The 25,379-nt window shown below is 42.9% G+C and overlaps 1 protein-coding gene and 1 long non-coding RNA gene across 4 annotated transcripts in view; both read left to right on the top strand.

Annotated features, from left to right (window-relative positions):
* The window catches only part of MICAL2 (microtubule associated monooxygenase, calponin and LIM domain containing 2), a 193,348-nt gene that overhangs the window by 109,609 nt on the left and 58,360 nt on the right, over positions 1 to 25,379 (top strand). For all 3 annotated transcript variants that reach the window (XM_019519567.1, XM_019519566.1, XM_019519569.1), the window contains one exon: positions 18,215 to 18,407. In XM_019519567.1, coding sequence (XP_019375112.1) covers positions 18,215 to 18,407 — 193 coding nt within the window. The remainder of the gene's footprint in view (positions 1 to 18,214; positions 18,408 to 25,379) is intronic.
* Positions 1,496 to 14,910, top strand: LOC109299073. The gene is made up of 6 exons (XR_002097763.1): positions 1,496 to 1,507; positions 2,679 to 2,682; positions 3,311 to 3,316; positions 5,290 to 5,298; positions 12,474 to 12,476; positions 14,841 to 14,910. It is a non-coding gene; the product is annotated as an uncharacterized LOC109299073 (long non-coding RNA).

The following is a 25,379-nucleotide window of genomic DNA, read 5'->3' as shown; positions in this document are numbered from 1 at the left end:
CTGAACCAATTGCTCCCTCTTGCCGAGGAAATCCTTCCCAAGTCTCAGTGTGGCTTCAGACTTTTGAGAGCCACCATGGACGTGATTTTTGCAGCCTGACAGATCCAGGAAAAATGCCAGGAACAACACCAGAAACTATATATGGCCTTTATTGATTTGACCAAAGTCTTCGACTGTTAACTGTGAGGCTATATAGAAGATCATATTGAAATTTTGCTGGCCAGGGAAATGTATCACCATCCTAAGACTGCTTCATGAGCAGATGACTTTCTCCACCCTATTCAGTAGCTCCACTATGGAGCTCTTTGCCATTCAAAGTGTCATCAATTCTGTCTTCTAGGGCTGTGCAAAATTTCACCAGGCGTTTTGTTTCGATGCTGTTTCAACTTGTTTTGAGCTCAAAACAGCGGAATCAAAATGAAATGAAAACCTTCGAAACTGCCTCAGAACAAAATGAGGGCACCTGAAAGTTTCAAAATGTTTACAGTTTCAAAGCTGGGCTAGCTTGCAGGGAAACAAAGTGAGGAAAGGAAGGGGGAAGAGGGGGAAAGGACTGCTCTGATATTGACTGTGTAGCTGGCCAGTGACTGTCATCTTTCCCTGAGGTCCCTTCCAGTCCCAGTGCTCTGGGGGGGGGACAGAAAAACAGCTGTGTCTTAACACACATACATAGTCTCACATGTCACGAGTTTTGCTTGTCAGCAGCTTGAGGCGTAGATTCCCAGAAACCCCTGCACCTATCTCCTTGAAACTTGGCAAGCTGTGTGGCCTCAGCAGGGGCTACCATGCTTGCTGTTTTCATCCTACTGCGCCTTAACACACACAGTCACAAATGTCACGAGTTTTGCTGTCAGCAGCCTGAGGTGCAGTTTCCCATAAACCCCTGCATCTATAACTTGTAACTTGGTAGAATTTGTGGCCTTAGCAGGGGCTGCCATCCCTGCTGTTTTCATTCAAATCAGTCAAGAAATGACAAAGTTATAGGCAGTTTTGTGATTCCCCATTATAGCCTATGGGCAAAATGTCGGAACAGCATCAAAACAGCAAAACAGTTTTGATGAAATGAAACAGAACAGTGCTTTGAAACTAAATGAAACTCGAAACAAAACACTGTCCCGTCGAAATGGAAGTCAAAATGAAATGCTGCTGTTTCACACAGCCCTACTGTTTTCCATCTTTTTTGCGGTCATCATGATGCTCATCTGTGAGCAACAGGGACTACAGAGACCACCTGGAAAGCCTAGAACGCTATTACCAGCACTACCTCTGGAAGATCTTTGGCATAAAGAGGGAGGATTGTTGCACAAATGCCAGTATTCTCACTGACTACCACCACCAGTATGGAAGCAGTGATTACTCAACATCAGCTGTGGTAGACAGGGTACTGTGTACATATGCCTGCTGTACATTTACCAAAACAACTGCTACACTCCTAACTCAGCCAAGGATGGAGGAAACGCGGGGGCCAGAGGAAATGCTTCAAGGACACCCTCAAGGTGAACAGTAAGTGTGGCATTGACCCCTCAAATTGGGAAAAATACTAGCCCTGGACAGGGCTGTATGTCAGTGCCTTGTGAGAGAAGGCACATTTTACTTTGAGGAAAAACATTTCACCCTGGAGGCAGAAAAATGACAGAAATGGAAGGAAAAGAAACAAACCTGAGAAATCCGTGGTCCAACCCTCCCTTGAACCAACACCTATAGCAGTTGCCAGAGAGTCTGTGGCTCTAGGATTGGCTGCCTTAGCCATCAACAACTCAAAGCCCTTTACTTGACCTGTGGGAGTGATCATCCTCAACCATGAGGGATTGCCGCCACCACCACTGACCAACATGAATGACAACTTTGCTTTCATCTCTTCATTGGGTATTTACTTTTGAGTGCACTCAGATGTTATCCTGCTGAGCACCTTTCAAATTCTTGTGATAGACAGCTCGTAACACCTTATTACTGTCATGAACGCTGTATGCCCCTGGAGGCCCCTGGAGGCTGGAGGGGCAGTTTCCGCAGGCAGCCACAGCAGTGCTGCCAGTGGTGGGGGTGGAGGTGGCTTGCGGTAACCACCTGCATACGCCACCAGCAGCGTCGACAGCACTTTTTGCAGGGGGTGCATTATCAGGGGGTGCATATGCACCCGCGCGCACCCCCCACACATTGCCAATGCTGTCTGGAGCCCTAAATGATCTACAGTCAGCTGTTTTGGGAACTGCCTCATTCTCCCTATGCCCTGTGACATGGTATTTCTAGTTGGCTGGAATGCTGTTGCTGACCAACCCTGCAATTTAACTTTGGCAGAAGTGCTCTCCTCTTCTTTGGTAATCCCTTGCAGTCGAGTATGATTGTCTTCCATTATTGTCCTATCTGTGGGTTCAAAGATGGCTGAGATCAATCTAGGATTGACAGCCTCTGCTTCAAATTGGGCACCTGTTTCCATTTTTTATTTGGTGCACAGCATGCTGTTTCTGCTGCTTCCACTTCTACATCTCCTGTTGTCATCATAAGGTTTCAAAGTATTGAGATCCTTGCAGCAGACTTCCTACATTTGGGGCAGTCCTGGGTCATAGTCTTGCATGAGTTTATGTCAGTGTTGCATTTTTTTAAAGTTGGCTTTGAGGACGTCCTTGAAGTGCTTTCTCTGCCCTCTTGATCATACACTTTGACTGAGCTGGGAGAACAAGACTTGTTTTGGGAGTTTAGAGTCAGACATCGAGATGATGTGGCCAACCCAGTAAAGTTAATGTCAGATGAGTATTGCCTTGACCCTCATAGTTGCTTGCTTGCGAGAGGATGCCAATGTTGGTACATCTCTCTTCCTACTGGATCTTCCACAAGCAGAGTTGACAGTACTTCTGCAGTGAAGTGAGATGTCTCCTGTACATTGTCACAGCTGCTTGATAAACTATGAGCTTGGTTTCAGATCTGATGTCATGATGTTCAAACACCCATTTCCTGAGGCATCCAAAGGCTGGACTTCCCTATTTGAGGTGATGTTGGATTTCTTTGCTAAATGTTAAGCATCAGTCCCATTTTCTTGCCTTGGTAAAGATGTTGACGATTGCCTAAAGGCCTGCTTCCAAGTGAGCACAGACTATGGTGTCATCAGCATACTGGAGCTTGATGATTGAGGTTCATGTGCTCTTGGTCTTGGTCAGAGTCAGCTGAGGTTAAACAGTTTACCATTTATTTGGTAGTTTAGCTCTACTCTGACTGGAAGCATTTTGGTGGTCAGATTAACATCATGGTAAGGAATATTGAGAAGAGCACTGGAGCGATGACACAGCCTTGCTTAACTCCCATCTTAATCTCAAAGGGATCTGTGATGGATCTATTACTGAGAACCACTGCTCACATACCATCATGGGGCAGGCAAAGAAGGGTGATGAATTTCAGTGGGTATCAGCACTTCAGAAGGATCCCCAACAGCACTTCTCACTTCACAGTCAAAGGCTTTCATGAGGTCAAAGAAGGCCATGTAGATAGATTTATGTTGTTCCCAGCATTTTCCTGCAGCTGGTGAGCTGTGAAGACCATTTCAGTTGTGCCTCATGATGCCCTAAACCCAGACTGCGCTTCTGGGATGGGCAAGTGGAAGGAGAAAATACAGGAGGGTTCTCACAATGATCTTTTTTGGGGTGAACAGCAAGGTGACCCCTTTGTAATTTCCAGTCAGACTTGTCTCCTTTCTTGAAGATTGTCACAATCATGGCGCCAGTAGCGTTCCCCTAGAGGGCATTGGAAAAGTATATTTATCAGCCAGTCAAAACCTGAATGAAGACCTATAAGATGAATTACAAGAAGCATGTACTTAAATGGCTGCTCTTTCTGAACAAGGCTTATTTTCTGAATTAAATGAAGAGTTTGATTTATTAGACATGACTGTTTATTGACTAGCTTTAAATTTTTTTGTCATCTTGCCTACAACCTACTTTGTAGGTAAATTATTTTGTGTGTCATTAAAACATCACAAAACCAAGCTGTTTGATTTTTCATGTTCAGCGCTTCATCATTTACTGCTGAATGTGCACAATAGTTTATCTTCATTATGTAATTCAGCACCTTTGCCTTCTTAAATAAAAATAAGATGCATGTGTTTGTAAAACTGTCATGAGTAGGAGGGGGCGGAAGAGACGGTAACTGGCTGTTTTTACTACAGTAGAAAGTTTTCTGTATGTTAAACTTTAACTGGTAACTTATGTCCCAGGTCAATTGTATTAAAATGTGCTCTTTGACCTTTGATTTGTTGTATTGGTCATGAAGGGTTAATAAATAACTCATAAATATGACCTTTTAAAATCTGAACTCAATCTCTCTTATAGCAAAGGTTGCCTACATGGTGTGCTGTCTTGTGGATGCAGGACAGGGGAAGTCAGTCTCCAGATAAAAAGTCCAGTCCATGCTGTGTTACCATTATACAACCTCTAGCACAGTGTTTCTTAAACTTTTGATCCCTGGGGTACATATTTTTCTGAACTTCACTCATACCTGAAAAGGTGTGCGCACATATATGTATAATGACTTACACAGTGATGTCCAGCCTTTTGACCCGTTAGGCCAGATGAGTAGCGTGGCTTCTGCAGGCTGGGTCCAGTTTGTGGGCCCAATCCCACCAGACATGGTGGACACAGCTGGAGCCCAATCCTGCCATGCACAGTTTGGAAATCGGGCAGCAGGGAAACAATGTCAGCATTAATTGCCACCATTTCCCCATCACCAAATTTCTGGACTCTTGGGGAGCCCTGCAGGCCAGATGATGTGGCTTTGCAGGCCAAATCTGATATTAGCAATTTATCACTTTTTGTGGCACAGTAGAGTGTGGCGGTGCATCCTTTGGGAATCATTGCACTAGCAACTGCAGACAAAATTGAGTTACAGAAACAAAAAAAAGCAAAACAGTTGCAAGCTGCTGCTGCTGCTGTTTTAATCATGTGTAGTACGTGTCATGGCTCCTGAACATAGCCACCAGAGATGTGCGGAGGGTGAACAAAAATATTTGCAAACCTTGGTCTGTCTGATCCTTCGCTGTGTCTCCTTTTTTTCAGCTGGTACCCTCTGCATTCCCAAAGCATTCCCAACACTAGGGATAAGTAACTATTTCCAGTGGTCTGCTTAGTCATAGCCACAGACAGCTCTGCTTCTTCAGGATTTTCATCCGGGAGAAAAGGGAGGTGAAAGTTCCTTGTTCTCTTCAGCCCTGTCTCATTCCTTACTCCTCTCCTGTCTCCACAAGGATTTCTGCAAAAGAGTTGCATGTGCTCTTACTCAGTGCATAGGGCTCACAAAACATATTAGCTGCACTATGTCTGCTGCTCCAAAAAAAAAAGTATTTGAGGTCATGGCTCTAGGATTGCTAGGTATCGTAATCTTCTATAAGCTTCTTAATTTGTTAAACCTGTTGTCAACAGAAGTATAATCATTGAATTCTTTTAGTGAGCAGGACAACAAAAAATAGTGTGTGCGCTTTGTTGATAATATAAGCTACTTTTGTCTGCACATTTTCTGCAGGACTGTTTGGATGCCCTACAGGGCACCAAGCCAAAAACAATGCCCCCAGCAGGATGAAGAGAAAGCTCTGCAAAAGCTTCTATTGCAATACAGTCTCTGATGTGGCATAAACTGGGGTATTAGTGACAAATGACTAAGCTTTTAATTAGAAGCTGTTATTTTGCTTGGTAGTAAACTAACTACAGTTCATCAAAATAAATACAAATAAGGCCCCAAATGGGCTATAACTGAAATGCCTGCCCTGTCCAATTATCTAGGGGTAGCACCATAATAGAAAGGGTGAGCCAATCTTGTACTTCATATACTATACATAAGGAAAGAATCTATTCTATTGTCCCCAGACAATAGACGATTTAGAGTGGTTGGGTGCTAGTTGACCCTGAGTCAATGGACTGGATGTGCTTTTGAAAGCACGTGAACACACACACTGTACTATGCTTTGAAAGGATCTCATTTGTGTCCAGCCATGTAATAATTATTTCTAGCTGTGAACAAAGCCTACAAACTTGCCATGTCAGTTCACTGGGTTGTGTGAACTTATTGTCTTTTTTCACTCATCCTTTTATAATTCTTAAAGTTACAAACCCTTAGAACCCACAGCTGGGGATACTGGGTGTATTTGATTATTGGACTACCAAAAATGTTTTTAGAAGCTTCACATTAGGTACCTGGGTCTGAAAATTGTAGTCAGGGGTATATATTGATTCTGATCCTCTCCTTTCTTCAGTTCGTTTTCTGAAAGATGCCTTATAATCAGCACAGCATTCTAATTTTCTGTTCTCAAATATATGCTGTGTGGTTCTCAGAACATCAACCCTAGGAAACTGGTTGCATTGTCTCTCGCCAGTCATATTTTTATAATTAAATGAAAAAGAAGTTTTTAATACTGTGTGAACACTTCAAAGCCAGTTAAACTTCTTCATTCATCATTAGCTACATAGCTGATTCATTCCATGTGTAGCATCTGACAAAGTAGGTTGTTGCCTATGAAGGATAATGCCGTGTACACGAAGGTGCCATACTGCCTTATCTTCTGCCTAAATCATTCCAGAATCTCTCTTGCAAGTACAAGTTCCTACTTGACCTATTTTTCAGATGTAAAGCGCTGTTGATTGCTGGGGAAATGATGAACCAAGCGAATTGAATATAGCAAATGATGGAAATAAATATGAAGTATAAGTGTTTTGTTCTTATTAGAGATGAGCCTAAACTAAAACCTAGTATTTTGGGTTAATTCCAACCACATCTCTGGAGATTCCTGACTTCTAGAGAACATCTCAAATGAATGTGAAGTCTTCAAGTGAGGCCCACTTCTGATTTTTAAGGTTACTTTTCCACACATCAGTGCACATTTAGCTTAATTCTTTGATTATAAGGAAAACAGTTGTTCTTTTTCCAGTCTGACAATCAGGAGGCAATTGTTTCAAGTATAGACAAAAGAAGAATTGTTTAACCAAGGTTTTCAACTATGCCTGAGTAGGAGGGTGGGCTGAGTACCAAATTGCCTTATTTAAGTCATAGAAAATATTACCAATTTTAGATTAATTGAAAGCAGCTCGTCTCCATTACTTACCAAGGAAGGGGAAGGAAAAGCTTGCATGCTACCTCTTCCATTAGTCAAATACTAGAATGCCAGGAAAGTACTTTTGTTGAAGAAACAGGTCTGAAATCTTGTATAAAGTAAAGCACATGCCATCCACTCCAGTAAATTAAGTCTTGGGAACCACTGTGGCAGTTTGTCTGATGAGGAGCTTGTTAGTGCCAATAGCAACATAAGCATAGAAAATTATTCCAAAATGTATTTAACATACTGATATTTGGGGGGATTTTTGTGTGATATATGGGGGGCACCAGCTGAACTTGTGAAATCTTAGGTCATTTAAAAAGAACTTTTATTTCAAGGTATTTCTTACCAGGGCATCTGAGTGCTTCACAATGACTGATGGGGCACATCCTCATGAGCTGGAACATGTATTTGCTTGGAGACAAGTAGCAGTGGCACATATTTGTGACACAGCTAGGTGTCCTCAGACATGCCCCTGCATGCTCACTCTGGCATGCAGCAAATTGCCCCAAGTAGGATAGGGGAGGCTAGGGTCTGCACCTGGACTGGCCTCAGCAGCCTTACCTGTGGTCTTGGGGGCCTCCCAGGGCTGCTGCAGCAGTGATTTAGGTGCGCACGACTCTGACTGGCCAGGGTCCAGTTTTGGGTGGCTCATGCTGCACCGGATCTCCCTGCATCAAAAAAAACTGCCGTATTGCAAATTAGTAGTGTGGCAGATGTGTGGACATGCGGCACATGTGGTTTGCAGCACTGCAAACGGCACATGCATATTCATGGGGACACTCCCTTAGTCAAAAAGCCTGAGGCTGAATTGATTCAGTCTTTGCAAGTAAATCTCAGCTGCAAAGATTGAACAGATAAGCAAATAAACAGGCATTCACTTTTGATTCAGGAAATGCAGCCATATTCCTGCAGTGGCTCAAGCCTGAAACCAGGGGGCACTAGAGCACAACTCTCCAGCATGTAGCCAGCATGGGCTGTGTGTTTGCTTTTTCTTCCTGCTACCCTAAGGTCTCTGAGATTTGCAGTCCAGGCTCAGAAAAGTAGGACTCTGTAGGGTTGCTCATTACCCCCTCTTCCTGTTTCCAGGTATCTCTGGGATTTGTAGTCCACAGTCACAGTCAGCATTAAGTAGGTAGGGCAGGGCAGGGCAGCTCCATACTTGGGGGAAGGGAAATTTAACCCCCCCTCACTGGCCTAGGCCTCAGCAGCAGTTTACCTGGGAGGCCAGTGAGCCAGCCCTCACTGCACTAGCTAGGAAGCAGAGGGGTTGGGCCAGCCCTCTCCAGAGCAGACAGCACAGCCTAGCTCAGAGCTGGAAAGCATGCTGGGGGACTCTGATTTAACTTGAACCAGGAAGGGGTTTGGGACTGAAGTTTCATAAACCAGTTTGACCTAAATCAGTTAAGTCTACATTCAACCAGGTTTATCCAAAAGCAGTTCAGCCATTTTGAAACTGGTTTATGTGCACTGAACTCCTGTTCTGTTACAAGTTTAAACCAGTTTCTGATCACTTAAATTGGTTTATATATAACTTCTGTCCCTAGCCTCAGTGTTATTCGCCATCTCTGCAAGACAAGCAGGAAAAAGGTTTTGATTTCATACATGGGCAGAGAGTTTAACATTTAACATGGACTTCTGGTCTGCTTCTGGGTCCACTGGGGAGCCCCCCCAGACCCTCCCAGCTCACTGACTGGTGCCTCCTGGGTCTGAGGGGGGGCACCTGGGGTCCCCCGCACGGCCGATTGCTGAGCTGGGAGATGCAGGGGGGCTGTCAGTGTGCTCTCCAGTGGACCCAGAAGAGGCCCCCACCCTGCACTCCTGTGGGATGCTTCATTTGCCCCCCCCATCATAGTATTCATGAGCCGTGCCTGGTACCTCGAGGCATGCAGAGAAAACAATTAAATCTGTGTCTATGGCCAAATCACTGATTCTCTGAATCAGCATTGAATCTTCAGATTCGGATTCAGCAAAATCGAATCGGGACAGTGATCCAAATCAACAAATCTAATCACTGCCCCCAATTTGGGCTGAATCCTAATATGAATTGAATATGGCCCATTTCGCACATCCTTATTGGGTGCCCACATGCAGTGCTGTAGCAAGCGGGGGGGCAGTGAGCAAGGCAACCGCCCCAGGCACTGAAGCGAAGGGGCACCAACAGGCACTGCCCAGCTGGGGCGGGGAGTGGGATGGAGCCGTGACTGGCTCATTTGTGGGTATGTGGGAATAGGGGGAGGGCGCCTCCCACTGCTGCGTGCACTCCTGGGCAAGCATGGAGAATGTGTGTGCCCCCTAGATCTGTGCACATGGCAAGGGGTAGCCTGCTGCTGTGGCCTTACCCTGGGTGCCAACCTTCCTTGCCACGGCACTGCTCACATAGTTTTGGCAGCTTTGAAAATCCTGCCTGAAGTTACTTGTTTCTTCTCGTGCAGAAGGTCTTTAACAAAGGAATCAAAATCAGACCTCTTGTGTTCCTGTAACTGAAAGATCATCCTTCCTCATTTATGTCCTGTAGAAATCTGTGTTAGGCTGTTTAGTGGGTCCCTCCATTGGTTTCAGCATGGGTTGAAGGTGTGTTATTCCAAAAACAAATATAATCAGAAAGTAAATAGTGAAAGTGCCAATTTGTAGTATTTCCCATTCTTCTCAATGAGTGATGCAGTAACAATAATCCCACTCTTGCATATTTTTGGTGCAATGTTATTAATAAATGGAATATTTTTGCAATACAGTAGTGTAGCAGCATTCTGGGTCATTTCTTCATTCATGGCATAGAGTGGTGCCATGTTGCTTACCAGATAAAATTATTATTGTATTAAATAGTGCAGTGCTTTAAAGTAATCGATCCTCTATATTGCTACAGCAGGTGGAAGTCCTAATCATGTATCAGGACTGCTTCTTCCTGAGTGGTGTACAAAAAACAGTGATTGATCAGCTGGATAAATAGGGGTCTTGACATACCAGCAGCATGACTGGCACAGTATACTTCAAATAATTCAAATTATACTTTTATAATACTGAATAATTTAGAAAAGTTGGCAGTGGATTAATATGAACTCTTGTTCAAACTGTAGTCGTAGAATGTATACTCACGAGCAGAGATCTTCAGTGTGATGAAACAGAAGACACTAGGAACTCCTGAAGTGTGGAATGGATAGGAAGCAAGATTAGAAGTGAATACTTCAGGCCAGCTGAAGTGACCATTTCCTAATGGCTGGTAGAATCTGGTGCTGCTCCATAAATTTCAGAATAGCTATACCAATTTATAGCAGCAGAAAATTTGGATTGGCAAAAGGATGTGGGCACCTGAAGTGGAATTTAGTTGGAATTCAGATGTCTAAGTCTGAGGGATACACTCAAAATCCCTGTCTGTTTCTATGCATGCCCAAAACTGCTCCCATCTTGGCAAAGCTGGGCAGCTCAGCACTTATCTCATGAGTAAGCCCAAAGCAGGCCTTCCTCTGCCTAAGAGTGCCTAATTCAGTAGGTGTGATAAGAGCACATATAACACATGCTGACAGCAGTAAGTTCTGCACAAAGTATAGCTGCCTTCTTTTACTCCATGGGCTAGTGGTTTGATCGCTTGCCCAGGATGTGGGTGATCTGGGTTCAGTGCAGGAGTTCAAAGCCCCCTTGCCTAATTACCCTCCCACCTGACTATAGGCTGGTCTGATTTATGGGCACTCTTCACCTTTTCTTTTGAAGCAGTACCACCCTGCAGGAAGGAATACAGGATTTGAGGTCCCAGAGGAAAGGAGCTCAACTGCAGCCAGGGTTTCAATTTTTTCTCCAACAACTGTTTGTGTTTAATATAAAAGAGACATTGGATAAATGACTTGCTCCTTCTCTCTGGACCAATTAATTTTAAGGGTTTGTTTTCTTCGAACAGTGCCACTGCTCTATTTTTAAAAAGGTTACTCGGAGGGTCGTTGGCAGTGAATTCTGATCTGACACAAGAATCTAAGCTTTTGAGAGGGTGGGATTTAAAAGATATCTTTCTCTTCACTTCCCTGTTGACTAGCTGGGGTGGATTCATGCTGCTGGGATTCTGGCTGCTCTAAAGCCCACTCTGAGGCACCTTCCTCTCCCCAGGCACTCTTAGGGGACCCAGGGGCCCGAGTCAGAGCGGTGTATTTAATTCTAGACGGTAGAGGTCAACAAGCCAGGTGTTGAGACACTCAGCATCACAGCACTTAAGCCTCTTGCTGGATATAGGCCTCAGGTAACGTGGCCTAGAAATACTATTTGTAGAAAACTGTGAGAATTAGACCACCCTTGACTTCTTTTGAAATGCACAGGAACTAAGGGAGCTTCTCACATAAACACTGCTGCAGTGCAACACTTAAAACATGCTTAAAATTTATGTGCAGGTCTAGCCCTTTATTACATCTGGGGGGAAAGTAAATGCATCCTTTTTCATTTCATTTTGCAAAAGAGAGTTTCCACTTCTTGAAATCAGATCGTTTTCCTTTCTCTTCAGTGCTGCTCCTCTCTTAAATTTGGGGGCTAGCTAAAACACAGCCATTGTGCAGCTGAGAGCTGATTCAGTTTGTTTGCATTGCTATGGAAGCGTAGATAATAATTAACAAAAGGATTTCAACTCTGTATAGCATCATGCCTTTTGTTTGAATTGGCAAAGCTCTTCATCAGGGGTGTTTACATGAACCCATCAACAGCTTGTCACTGTTCTTTGTACTAATTCTATACTCTTTCTGTTATATCAGTATTGAAATACTCCTTTTGTATGTGTAGAGAAAACCTAGTTCTGCCACCTTTAATCATATTGGCAGTACTCTAATGAGTACAATCAGTGAAATCAAGGACTGTTGTATACATGCTACAAAGTGTGAGTAAAGGAATTGGGATTAAAGGGAGAACATTTCAATTGCTCAGTAACTTTAGGCGTTGATCCCTTTGCTTTACTTCATGCATTCTGGATAAATCCTCACCCAGTTGAAGTGAATGACAGTTTTGCCATTGGTTTTGATAGGATAAGAAAATCACCTCCAGAAACAGTCAATGGCTATATTTACAATGCATACAGAAAAGCATTTACATACAACTTTGCATGACTGGCACTGATAATTTCATATCCTTTCACTATGAGAAAAAGCGGTAACAGGAGTATTCAGTATTTTTCAAATGTTTTATAACATTTTCAACCAAATATTTTGATTTATACACACCGAAATATAGCATGGATTCTGTATTTTGATTTCTTTCAGCTTCAGTGGGTCTATGAATATGGTATGTTTTCTTAGCAAATGCTGCATGTAAACCTGAATGGATTACTGTCCAAATGGGTTTGTAACAGAAATTGAGTAAGAGATGCCTTAAGAATAGTCTCTGCCCCCTGCCCCACTCCCCATTCTTGCCAATACTAGGGAATATTTTTGCTCTTTAGATTGTGACGAATATTAGGTACTGATTTCTAGCCCAATCTGTAAAGCTGGCAGTAGAAATTTACCCACTTTAACCTAGCAAGGAGATTCTTATTAAGCTCAATTTCCACATGAATGTTTAGCAGAAAAGTTTTCCCCAGATGTTCTTAAAAAGGACACAGTGGGTGCATCTACATGTTGCTATATGGACAAAAGGAAGTACTAAGCCATGGCGCACTGTGGGTGGTTACTGCACTGTGCATGTGGTACACGGGTAGATGTCACCGCTACATTGCCGTAACAGCGCACTGTACCCAGGGAGCATGCCACTACAGCAATGTAGCTGGCAATCACGTGTAGACACACGTGATCGCTATGTTGCCACAGCATGCTGCGCAGGGTGACACGTAGGTGACATGTAGATGCACCCAGTAATTTGTAAAGCAGGTATTTAAAAAGTGTGTGCATACAGGGCTATTTTTAAAAGACTCTTCAACTTGAAGTCAAGTCAGTTTCAAAGCTACAGATCAGTAGTTTCAAGTATTACATCTGTTCCTGAAATCGTCTGCCAATGTTTTGTGACTTTACAGTCATATTTCATTTTGATGTATTGATGCTTTGCTCTGTAAAGAATCCATAAAAACAGCATGGGGAAGTTGGCTGTCAGTGTATAGAAGAAACAATAAAGCTGACCATGTACAAGGAACAGTCCACTGCACAACGTATACGCAGTGAAGTAATAGATAAAAAATTGCTGACTTTTAATCCTTCATTTGTTGTAATCTCAGGTAGTGTTTGTAGTTGTACTTGTAGATATCATTTGTTAAATTCCTGTCCAACACCTGCTTATGCCATAAAAAGGGAACTATTTTTCCTGAATCATCATTGCTGGGTTCCTTTCAGGTTCTAAAAGGAGTAAGTCAGGGTCGTGTTCTAGCAAGCTGAACGCAGTGGGACCTGCTCCTTGCTGATGGATGAGCCACTGTGAAATAGGATAAGCTTGCTTTCAAAGTAGAAAAGATTTGTAAAAATTGAGAGGTGTGTATTTCTTCTGCTTTTCAAATGAAATTAAATCTCTGTGGCCACATGGTATATGACTATCGAACAATCACATAAACATCAGGGTCTTCATTCATAGTTAGGCCAGCTGAGAATCTGGCCATAATACCAAGCAGCATCCAGAGAGTGTTAGCATCAGTGCTGATTTTTAACTTATTCCTAAATTAAACATAAACAATTGCTGTGGGTGTAAGGTGGTTAACCGGATAATGATCCAAGGTTTACTTAGTTTTTTGGTGTTTATTTTAACTGTTTCATCTGGATGAAGACAACGGGTTAAATCCTAGCTTCTGGTTTACATGTTATGTGCCTCTCCAGCAGGCTAAATAAAAGGCAGAAAGACAGTTTTCCCATTCTACCTTTGGCATGAGAGAACCATAAATGGTACAGAGCCAATGAAAATGTGAAGGTGGGGCTGGAAAATTTGAGGAATAAGTTAATTGTGGCAGCCTTGCACTCCAGATATTTGGAGTAGCTCTGAAGACAGCCAGCCCTATTGATGGTCTTTTCAACCAGGGGCCTAAGGGAACAACCTCATGGGTTGCTTAATTGGACTGGGAGTCAAGCTTCTCCCCTGGCCAGCCCCATAATTGATAAGGTGCCGGGGCAGCATAAAGCAGAGGTGATCAACTCCTGCCTGTAGGCTAGATCCAGTCCACAGAGCCATGTCATCTGGCTTGCAGAGATCCTCACAGGTCTGGAAATGGTGGGGCGGTGGGGGGAGGGAGCAGTGGCAATTAACATCGCTGCCTCTTTCCCACTGCAAAATTTCCAAGCCCCATGCAGCTGCATCAGGTCCTGATCATGCCTGCCCCACATGGCTGGATCAGGTCCCAACTGGGTCATTTCTGTGCAGCTAAATAGGGCTTGGCTGAGCCAGCACTGTGTAATTCATCCCCTGGACTGACCTGGCATCTCTCATCTAACCCTCAAGGCAAAAGGGTTGGATGCCACTGGTGTAGAGCCACCTTTTGAATAGGGTGACCGCCTTTTCAAAATGCTAAAGCAGACACGAGGCAAGCAGCTGGGTATGGGTGTCATGTGGTGCAGCCCTGTTGCCTGCCCCAAGCCCACAGGGAGAGCGCATCCCCACCTCCGCTTGGTCACTGCTATCACCAGCCCCAGGGAATAGGTTGTTCACAGACCCTACACCACCCAGCCAAGCATGTACAGAATAACAGGGGTGGATGGGCAGCAAGAGCACTCCCCTGGCACCATGGGGGCAGGGGCAGGAGTTGGTGTCCTGCCTGCAAGGCATCCTCCTGGCTGCCGTTGCCACTGGTTCCAGGCTCAGCACTCATTCCCTCTGTCGCCATCCTCCCACTGAACAGGGGAATCCAGGACAAATGCTATCCTGGAGTCATTCAGCCCGGGACCGGGACTTGATGTTTCCATTTTGGGACTATCACATTCGATTTGGGATGGGTGGTCACCCTACTTTTGAAACGTGTTTGGTTTTTTTGCAAAATACCGCTAAATTCAAGGTTCTAGCTGCCTCACTTGGTTACTCCGACATGAGCCGTGCCTCAGCATCCTCCACTTCACGGTAGATACTGTCTTATCATGAAAGAGTCTCTCTTAGTTTATTGGTTCTTTATCTGGGACTGCTATTCTGTTTTTTTTTAACAAAACATAATAGATTATCTTGTTAGGCAGTCCAACATATGCCAATACGAGCAAAGAGAGCAAAGTGCATTGATTGTTTTTTTTCATCCATTGTATTCTTTCCTACCTGTGCCCCTTCCACCATCTTTTAGGTGACTGTGTTGCTCCATAGGAATGACCCTATGCAGACAATACCCTTCCCAACAGGATCACATACAGTCAGTTACTAGTGATCACATCAGACTTCTGTGATTAAGCAGAGCTCCTGTTGTTAGGGTGTGCCACATGCTCGTGGCTTTATGTACTCAATCTTTGCAGATAGGCAGCCTTTGATTATTTTTTTTTTACCGTTGTTTAGCATGAAGACAAATGCCCACTTTCAAGTCTCTCTGCTAGCAGTTCCCAATCTGTGGTACGCATATCACCAGTAGTATGCAATCAACCTGTCAGTGGTACGCATTAACAGATTTATTATAATGATTTTATATGACAAAAATTTGCTGGTGGTACTTAAGGTTGTATCGTTTTAAATTGGTGGTGCGTAGTCTGTCAGTTTGGGAACCGCTGCTCTCTGCTAATAGTTGCTAGAAGTACCACAAATACAGCCTGCTCTGGTCCTAGAGGATGTGTCCTGCATTGGCCTTGAATGTCTTTGGCTAATGTAGATGATATTTCAGGACTCTGAAGGCAGCTTCATCTCTCTTCACCTGAGAAAAAAAAAGAGAGCATGGAAGGGACAGAGCAAATCCACAGCCATTTCCTTCTGTTTTCCTTAAGGGAAGCAAGGCAGGTACCTTAATTTTTGGCACCATTTCTCTGGTGACTACGAGTGCATATTTGCAAGTTGAAATGAGGATTTATTTTCTGAACAAAAGCTGTGTTTAATGATGAGAGTTTTCCATTAGTGTATTGTAAAGAATGGGAGTACAGGCTTGAAATTACCCCACAGCAATTAAAACTTCAGCACCTCAGTCTTTGAGGATATGTTGAGTTGATGGCATGTGCAAAATTGAAGTTTTACATTGTCCCTCCAGGAAATATTAGCTGCTTTCTGTTTTTTTTGGAAAGCTAAGAAAACTACAACAGAAGCAGAGGGTCCTATTGCTCAGTCTGAGAGTTAAACTAAGGACATGTGAATATTGGGTTAGAACAAAAGGTTATAGCTTTACAGCAGTCAAGCCTGCCATTGAGAACTTTTTTTTTCACTTTCACTGTTGATTTGGATTTAGTGCAAGAAACTAGAAATGTGCAGGCCAAAAACATCAGTTTTCTCTTTCAGGGAGCTGTTGGGAGGTCCTGTACTCTAACAAGGAAGCTGCTTGAGGTCATGGAAAATAAGGGCACTGTAGCTATTACCGTTGCTTGTTTGTGATCATTCCCTGTGGTTTAGTATAAATGGACAGTGAGGGGAAGGAAGGAAAAGCACTATATTGAGCTTTCCAGGATAGATCTTGATCGTGTTTAGAACATGTGTGCCTGATGCTACGGTATACATTCCCAGCAGCAGATGAAGAGCTCGTCTGTGAGTGGCTTTTGTTTACTATCAAAAAGCTATGCAAGATGGCAGTCGGAGAATGTGAAGGGGGAGCTGGGGGAATGTGAAGGGGGATAATTATAGGCCTGGAACAGCTGCTCAAAAGTGTCCTGCAGGCAAACACTTGAGCTGCATTATAGTCTTTTTGATGCATCCTTTTGCTTGTAGCACTCTTGCTCTCAGCTGGTTTGTTTTTCATGTTCAAGCCTTATGAGCAATTAGGGTTTCACTTAATACTACTTGTGATATGCAGGAGAGAAGCATATCATGGAGAAAGCAGAAACTTCAGGTGGGGCTATTTCACAGATGAGAGAACACTTCTTAATTTAGACCCTGGGGTTTGATTGTCCTCTAATTTTTGATGGTGTAAACAAGTGACTCCATTTAATTAAGTTGAGAAAAATAGAAAGCAAAGATAATATAGAGATCAGACATATACAGCATTCTGCTTGTCCTCCCTGAACAGGAAAGCATTGTGGGGGATTTGGCAGGCAAGCAAGAGATCGTTAGTCATTTGTTCAGTATGTCCAGCAAACCAGGGAACCCGCACTTACTTCTCAGGTATGGACAAGCAAACAGAGTAAGACAAGAGTGGGGAGAGGGGTCTTACTCCACTGCAGCTGCACTGTGGTAACTGTGTGTCTGTGAGCAATTCTTCCCCACTAAGTGAAGTCTGAACCACAGTTGCTTTGCCCTCTTCTATTCATGGGGGGCTACCATTGCTTAGCTCCCACCTGCCTCAGGGTAAGAGCACAGTTTCCCAAATAGTCACTGAGATGCAGTAGAAGCCCCCCATACCTCACTGTAATTGGCAGCTTGCATGTTTGGGCCTCAGCCTGGCCGTCCTAGTTCAACAAACACTGTGCAATGTGTGTAAGATTAAAAGCCTTCATTTTCCTGGATGTTTAACTACTCAAATACATGGCTTGTATGTATATGGGACCCCCCCACACACACCATATAGTCTAATGCTTCTCTGCAATGCTCTTGTAAACTCATAACTCCAGAACCTCTTCTGCGTTAGTCAGCCCCATTCCCTACAAAAACTTTTATTGAAGGCAATGCAAGGACTCCTGACCTATCCTTTTTCTTCATATTGCTCTAAAGAGGCCACACAAATTGTCAGGTTAACAAAGAACATAGATTCCTTCAAGCAAGGAGAAAAATGTTCCTTCAGTCCAACCCACTATCTTTGGTCCTGGCTTTTTTCTTTCTGCCTGACCCTCTCTTCTCTCTCCCTCTCTCTCTCTCTCTCTCTCTCATACCTTTCCAACAACGAGCAGCAGCAGTAGCAATCTGCTTCTTTTCTCTTTAGGTTTGGATTGATGTGGATGGATAGGGTGAAGCTACATCTGTTCTGTGGTTAAACACAAGGCTTTGTTCTCCAGCACTGACAATCTGGCATCTAAATAGTTGGTCTGACAAAGTCCTGATGCTTAAAGCAACGTAACAAAAATATTTTTTTGCACCATAAGTATATTGGATCTGAATATCCTCTACTGAATTCATCGCACATTGTTGCCTAGGCTATGATACCCTATTTTCACTTTTTTTTCTTTTTTTTAGATTACTACCTCCTGATAGCTGATGAGCCCACCTCTCCTAAGAAGCCCAAGAATGTCTCTGAGCTTTCTGACTTTGAGACCATTTGCCCTTCCCTCTCCCCAGAATGGGCCTCTGTGAGAGTCATCCCAGAGGAAGAAATGACAGAACGCAATCTTATGGCCATCCGTGTCATGGTCACCAGTGATGGAAGCAGGTATTTGATGATATAGTAACCACAGCAAAAAAACAAGTTGTGCCATTCTCTGAGGAATGAGTTAACCGTAAAGTACAATGGGTTTTTCTCAGAGTGTGGTCTCAATATGTTGCTACTGCGGGGAAAGGGAAGGAAAAGAGATTAATTTAGTCTTTACTGGAGACTTTAACTTCTCCTAGACTTATGACTCTCTTTGCAGGAAATTGTCCAGTGTTCACATCCCACACACATGCCTGAGTCAGATGGAATAATATTGTCCCTGATCAAATCAAGTTACCTTTTCCATTTTCCAAAAACATCAGTACATGCATTAGAACAATGGGAGTATTGTGGCAAAAGGTGTATCACGTGCCATGCCTCTTATCAACCTTTCCCTGCCTTGCTTCTCTGTCTGGGCATACGATGGGCTTTCCAGCCTTATGTAACTGGAAATCTGATGATCCTTGGAGACTTTTGTAATCAAGCCTAAAATTTTACATAGAGAAGGCAGAGAATGAATTAGTCGTCTTGGATGAAGTTTTGACAGGAAGAATCCATTTATAGCTGCATGATTCGGGTTAAGGCAGTATTCTTCAATGGAAGCAATTATGTCTATTGATAGTTTTAAAAGATAACAAATATAAAATGTTTCTTTTGAGTAAAGAAGCTTTCTAAAATTAAAAAATATATTTGAACAATACTACTAATCTTTCAATAGTTTACTAAAACTGGATAATATGTTTAGAAAATGACATTTGTTTTTTCTTGTTTATGTCCTTTATTTATTGTTATATATCATCAGTAACACCTTCACATATGCCTTGATATATCAGTTGATGTACATTTTAGGGAAAGAGAGAAATCTATTCCAGGAGTCGTGTTATTACCCCAAGGGAAAGCATGGCTAAGTGTCTTCTAGCTGTTTGGTAGAACCCTTTGTAGAATGGAGACTTCTTGTGCAAGTGTGTATTTATGACCCACTGTAGTACAGCATGGTGCTTTATCCCTTGTAGCTGAGCCACATATAGCGATTTTAATCTGCTAACTCCTTTGATCTCATGGATCAGGTCCTTTCCCTCTGGCAACAGGGGCTCTCACTTTCAGATGTAGAAGTCTGTGGTTCAGTTCCAGCAGGCAACCCAGTGAAGGGTGGCGTTACATCTGTCATCACAATGTCTTGTGCCAGTTCTTCTGATGTCAGTCTCCTGGTATTACATTAAAGCTGTAATCACTTGCTTCACATGCCAGAGCAAGTACTGCAGTAGGCAAACAATCCCCTAAAAAGGGGGACAAGTAAAACAGAAAGTTACAAATGACACTGCAAGATCTAACAGTGCTTTCTGCTGACGGGGTTCTTAGTGGAAATGGGAAAATGATAGACTAGGTAAAATATTACTTGCACCACAATGGCAGTCACTTTAGTTCTAGCTTTAAATACATGTGAATAATGACCACCTGTGAGCAAAGATCAGAGGGCAAACCCCATATGATGGTACTTTGAGTCTTGCCAGCCAAGAATAATAAACACTTCAGTAGAAGAGAGTGTTCTTTAAAACAAAAATATTTCAATCAAAATTAGTGGCATTTCCATTTTCCGTTCTTTCCTATGGCATAGTGCCCAATCACAGTGTGATATCTCACTCTCCATTAATGATCTTGACTATCAAAGGCTTAAAAAAATTAAAAAATGGTTTTCATGCTTTGTTCATTTACTAGGTTCCAATGATTCCCAGAAATCAATCCAGGTTCCCTGGTGTAGTAAAAATCCACCAGTCACTTGTTTCCACTGTTTCAGTGTGAAAGTCATTATGAAGGGTGTGACGTTGGAAGTCATCTGCTGAAACTAGGGGTTTCACTTTAATGCTAGCACCCCCTTTTTGGAGGTAGCAGGAGTCCAGTGACTGTTGGAGTGATAGCTTGCAGAAGTTTGTGTTTAGTTTACTAAAAATATTAAGAAGCTACTGTATCTCAATAACATAGCACAAAAGAAAGATAAAGAGCAAGAACAGGCAGTGAGGAGGAAGACTGGTCTGCCCCAGTTCCATTTGCAGCAATGGTTGCAGTTGAAGAGCTTTGGAATTCGAAACAATTGATGTAAACTGAATACTTTTCCTCTTGTGTCTGGTAGGGCTGTACCTGAAGGCTAGTAGAATAGGAGATCATAACTAATAAATAATACAGTAGTAAATAGTAAACTACCTAGATCACCCTCCAACAAAGGCTGTTGTAAATGACTTCTGCAGAACCTCTTGCAAGGCATGCGCCTCTCTGGAACCTTAATCTTCTCAATAAAATGGCGATATAAGTAAGTATTACCAGCCCTGAAATATTGTCCCATTTGCAAGGGGATTAAGCCAAGTGGCTCATCAGAGTTGTAGCCAAGCAGTTCTGAGTGACAGTGCTATTTTTTCACATACCTGCAAGCCAGCACCTGGGATGTGCCCTAGTCACTCTCCCTTTAAGTTATGCTACTGCAATTAAGGATACCCTTACTCATAGTAGTGAGCACACAGATAACCTTCACATCAGCAGGATGGACAATGCTTACTATTTGCAGTATCCTTGAGAGAGTCAGTCAGAATTTGAATTAACTGAAAAATGTGAACCTTGTTTGCAGACATTTCAGTGAAGTTTATTCCTTCTGCCCTCATAAAAGAAAAAAATGTGGGAGTTTTTTAGCCACCTGTAGTGAATGAATCAGTTTCACATCTTTTTTAATCTGTTTTTGGATCTGAAGACAAACTTTGTTCTCTTGTGTAGGAAAAGATGTTAGACCAGTGCATGACAGGACTAAAGACACTTAAGGTATGTCTGCCAGTGTGCCACTTAGTGTGCCAGTCAGCATATGTTGTGCTGCTCCCTGTGGACGGCCTCCTGAACTGGAAGCAATGTAATTGCATTTTTGCAGTACTGCTGATGAGCTAGTTACGTGATGGCTGGCTAATTAGCACTGCCACTTAACAGTGCTAACTAGTCCACCCACAGGACCCTGCAAATACACCTTTGCTGCTTCCAGCTCAGGCTATTCAGCCTAAGCAGAGCAGCATGGTGTGTCTGAGGGCACCTCTGCTAGGGAAGGTAAGTTTCTCACGTAGACGTCCATACCTTTTAGATTTTTAACCTACCTACTCCAAGACACATTTTCTCCCGTAAATTGTCAATCTTTTAAACCCACTTGCAAACAGCACTCTAGGTGCCTGGAAGTTTATATGTGCATTTTCAGTGACACATGTTTGCAGATTTTGACTTCCTTATTTGTATTACCCAGCAATTTACCACAGGAATAATTTCACCTAAGTCAAGGGCCTAACAATGAGTAATAAATGCACCTGACCCATAATTATTAGGGCCTCACAAAATTGTTCTCCGGCCATTCTGGTAAAAGGCCTCTTATAGCAGACCAAAAGCTAAAACAGATTTTAGAAACTCATGGAGGGTAAAGAGTGGGGTCACATCTGTCTACTCCTCCAGAATTTCTGAGCCTCACTTTTTTCCTTCTCTTCATCTTTTTCTTCAATATCAGTGCTACGAATACCCACTTTTCAGAGCAACAGCTATGCCTATGTCTGTCTTGTACAGTGCTGAGCATACTTTCACAAATAACAGTGCAACAGGTTCATGGCAGCCAAGGGCTGTTGTCTGAATACGGAGTTAATGACAATTCCCACGCAGTAACGAGACAGGCTTCAGCAACAGCTTTATACATGTTTCAGGCATGCCCTGGGAATTAGAGTCAACTCCTCCAGTTGGTTTGAGCCTGGCTGAATTTGACATGTTACTTTATGGAAGGAATTTTGTGCTTACAGACTGTGGGTTTCTCTTGCACAGACACAGGCAGTTCTGGAGAGGGAATTCAGTTGCACCCCTATGGAAATGTTTTTAAATTAAGTATTTCAGGTTTTATTCATCTCTTTGAAGTGGTGAACATAATGGAAACTTGCTTTTCCTTTTTCTACTCAGGCTTATCTTTATCTTCATGTTAAGCCATTTCCTGAACCAATTACAATCTGAATGGACTGTTAGCATCCTGGCAACTGAAGTTAAAACCCTAATCTGGTTGTAGTCATAGTTGACCCAAATATGAAGCACAGCCGTATATTCTGATTGCATTTATCATTACACCTAAATTAGCCTGTATCTTAAAAGTATTCACTACTTTATTTTATGCACTTTTATTTTCAACACCTGTAACTGAAGAAACATACCAAAAAGTGCAGAAGGAATCAACTGAGGTAACGTCAGAGAAATTGGCAATAATTTTTAAGAACTCATGAAGACTGGGTAAGGTACCAGACAACTTGAAAAGTGAAAATACAGTGTCCATTCTTAAGAAAGGGAAGGAGAATCTGGGGAATTATAGACCACTCAGTCTGACCTCAATACAAGGAAGGATTTTGCAGCAGGTCAAGAAGTCTATTTCTAAGCACCTGGAGGAGAACAAGGTGATCAGAAACAGTCAGCATAGATTCATCAAAGTAAGTCATGCCTGACCGACATGATTTCCTTCTATGACAAGGTGACCAGGTATACAGATAGAAAAGCAGTGGATATAATATACGTAACTTTAGCAAGGCTTTTGACACTGTCTCCCACAACATTTTCATAAGTAAGCTAAAGAATTGCAGACTAGATGAAAAATACTGTAAGCTGGATGTGCTCAACAAATAAGTCACTAGTGATTCAGTGTCTAGCTGGGAGGAGTTAATAAGTGAAGTTCCCCAGGGGCCTGTCTTGAGCCCAGTATTAGTATCTTCATTAATGATTTGGATTACAGGATTGAGTCCACACTTAGCAAATTTGCAGAGCTGTAACAAGTTGGTGGCACTCTGGGGGACAGGGCTAGGATCCCGAATGACCTTGACAAACTGGAAAAAGTGGTCTGAAATTAATCAGATGAAATTCAAAAAGGAGAAGTGTCAAGTCCTGCCGTTGGGATGGAACACTTGCATGCACAAATATGTGGAGAAGGACTGGCCAGGCAGCAGTACCACAGCAAAGGTTTTGGGGAGTCACAGTGGTCCATAAGCTGAATATGAATGAACAATGTTCTTTTGTTACAAAATAGTCAATAGCATACTGAGCTTTATTAATCCAAGCATCATTAGCAAATCAAGGGAAGTGATTTTTCCACTCTTTATCACTGGCAAAGCTTCACCTGTGTCCAGTTTTGGGTCCCACACTTCAAGAAAGATGTGGGCAGATTAGAAAAAGTCCAGTTGGGAGTGACAAAAAAGATTAGAGTCCTGTAAAACATGATTTACAAGGGAAAACTAAAGGAACAAGGATTATTTTGTTTGAAGAAGAGAAGTTGGAGGAGGGATATGATACTTGTCTTCAAATATCTAAACGGTGATTATATGGAGAATGGAGATGAAATATTTGCTGCGGCCACAAGGGACAAGACAAGGAGCAATGGTCTTAAATTGCAGCAAGGGAGATTTTTGCTGGATAACAGGGCTGTGCGAAATGGCAGTGTTCCATTTTGACTTGTGTTTCGAGGTTTCGATGGAACAGCATTTTGTTTCGAATTTTGTTTTGATTTGAAACCGCTGTTGCGTTTCATTTCGTTGAAACAGTGACGCTGTTTTGATTCTGTTTTGACGTTTCACCCATAGGCTATAATGGGGAAGCTCGAAACAGCCTCTCTCATCCAGCAGGAGGGCTGTGGGGGCTGCGCCAGTCCTCCTGGGGTTACAGGCCCCCGATCTGCCTGCCAGATGAGGAAGGGAAGCTGGGTGCTGCTGCCTGGGACCAGGTTGCTGGGGAAGGGAACTGAGCCTGATCGCTCAGTTTCCCTTCCCCAGTAGTACGATCGGGCTGGAGAAGGGAACTGAGCCCAGCTGAGCTGAGTTCCCCTCCCCAGCACTACAATCAAGCTGGGGAAGGCAACTTTCCTTTCGATCATAGCACTGGGGAGGGGAACTCAGCTGAGCTGGGCTGAGTTGCCTTCCCCAGCCCAATGTCAGTGCTGGGGAACAATGCAACATATAGCTCACAATATCAATGCAGCAGACCTCTTTTCTGAAACTTGGTAATGTGCATGAACAATGTAATGTCACCACCAATACTGTATACCTTGATTCAGTGATCATTCTGATGAATTCTTGTACTTTTGTGTGGAACAGTGTAGCCATAATACCAGGACTGTGTTCAACCATTTGGTAAAGCTGGAGTCTGGCAGTGATCTTGCATTCTTTAGGATTGCAAGTAAAAGTGATGAATAGGTCTAGTTTACCAAATTTCTGCACCATGGCAGTTTTGCATATTCCTTGAACTGCCAATAAATGTCAACGGTAAAATTACAATGCTTTCTGCTTTTAGACCCTCACATTCTTCTTCTGCTGTGCATCTGCCAACCCCATGTAAGTGTCCACATGGAGTACAGCTTGGTTTTCTCGCACCTTGCAAATTATTTCCCTGTATCCTACAATGCACATCAACAAAGTACTGCTGTGTCTGTTGGCCAGATGAAGGCAATAAGTGGAACTGAGGCCTTCTGGCAATGTGGCTAAACAGAAGCAAAGTAACTTTTGTTACAGTCTTGATGAGTTTTTTTTGGTATTCTAAGCCTACATGAAAGCTGGACTCACCATGAGGAAATAATAGTGGATACACTAACTGATCAACATTTGGTTCTAATACAATATAGTTGTAGTGCAATTGGAAGGATTTGTCAGGCTAGGATTTAATGAATAAACAACATGTTTAGATGATAAAACAGTTGCACAGCAGTGTTCTCTCCAGAGATCACCAGTTGCTCCAAGATTGCTCTGCAACTGTTTTATCATCTGAACATGCATGTTAGCCCTTATTGCACTGTCACCAAAACCAAAAATTGCTGCAACTATCGTTACTCTTACTGGATTATCATGTCATTTATTGGAGGTGCTGTCAGGATTAAAATAAAAAGCAACATTTGTTGGTTCTCTGTTTGACGTAGCTGCGGTGGCATTTTCTTCCTGCTTATCTTTTTGCAGTTTTCTGTAAGCTCTG

The sequence above is a fragment of the Gavialis gangeticus genome, unplaced genomic scaffold (genome assembly GCF_001723915.1).
Source record: "Gavialis gangeticus isolate Ggan-Ray unplaced genomic scaffold, GavGan_comp1, whole genome shotgun sequence".
In the NCBI taxonomy this organism is placed as follows: Eukaryota; Metazoa; Chordata; order Crocodylia; family Gavialidae; genus Gavialis; species Gavialis gangeticus.
This window is presented reverse-complemented; position numbering and strand designations above follow the sequence as displayed.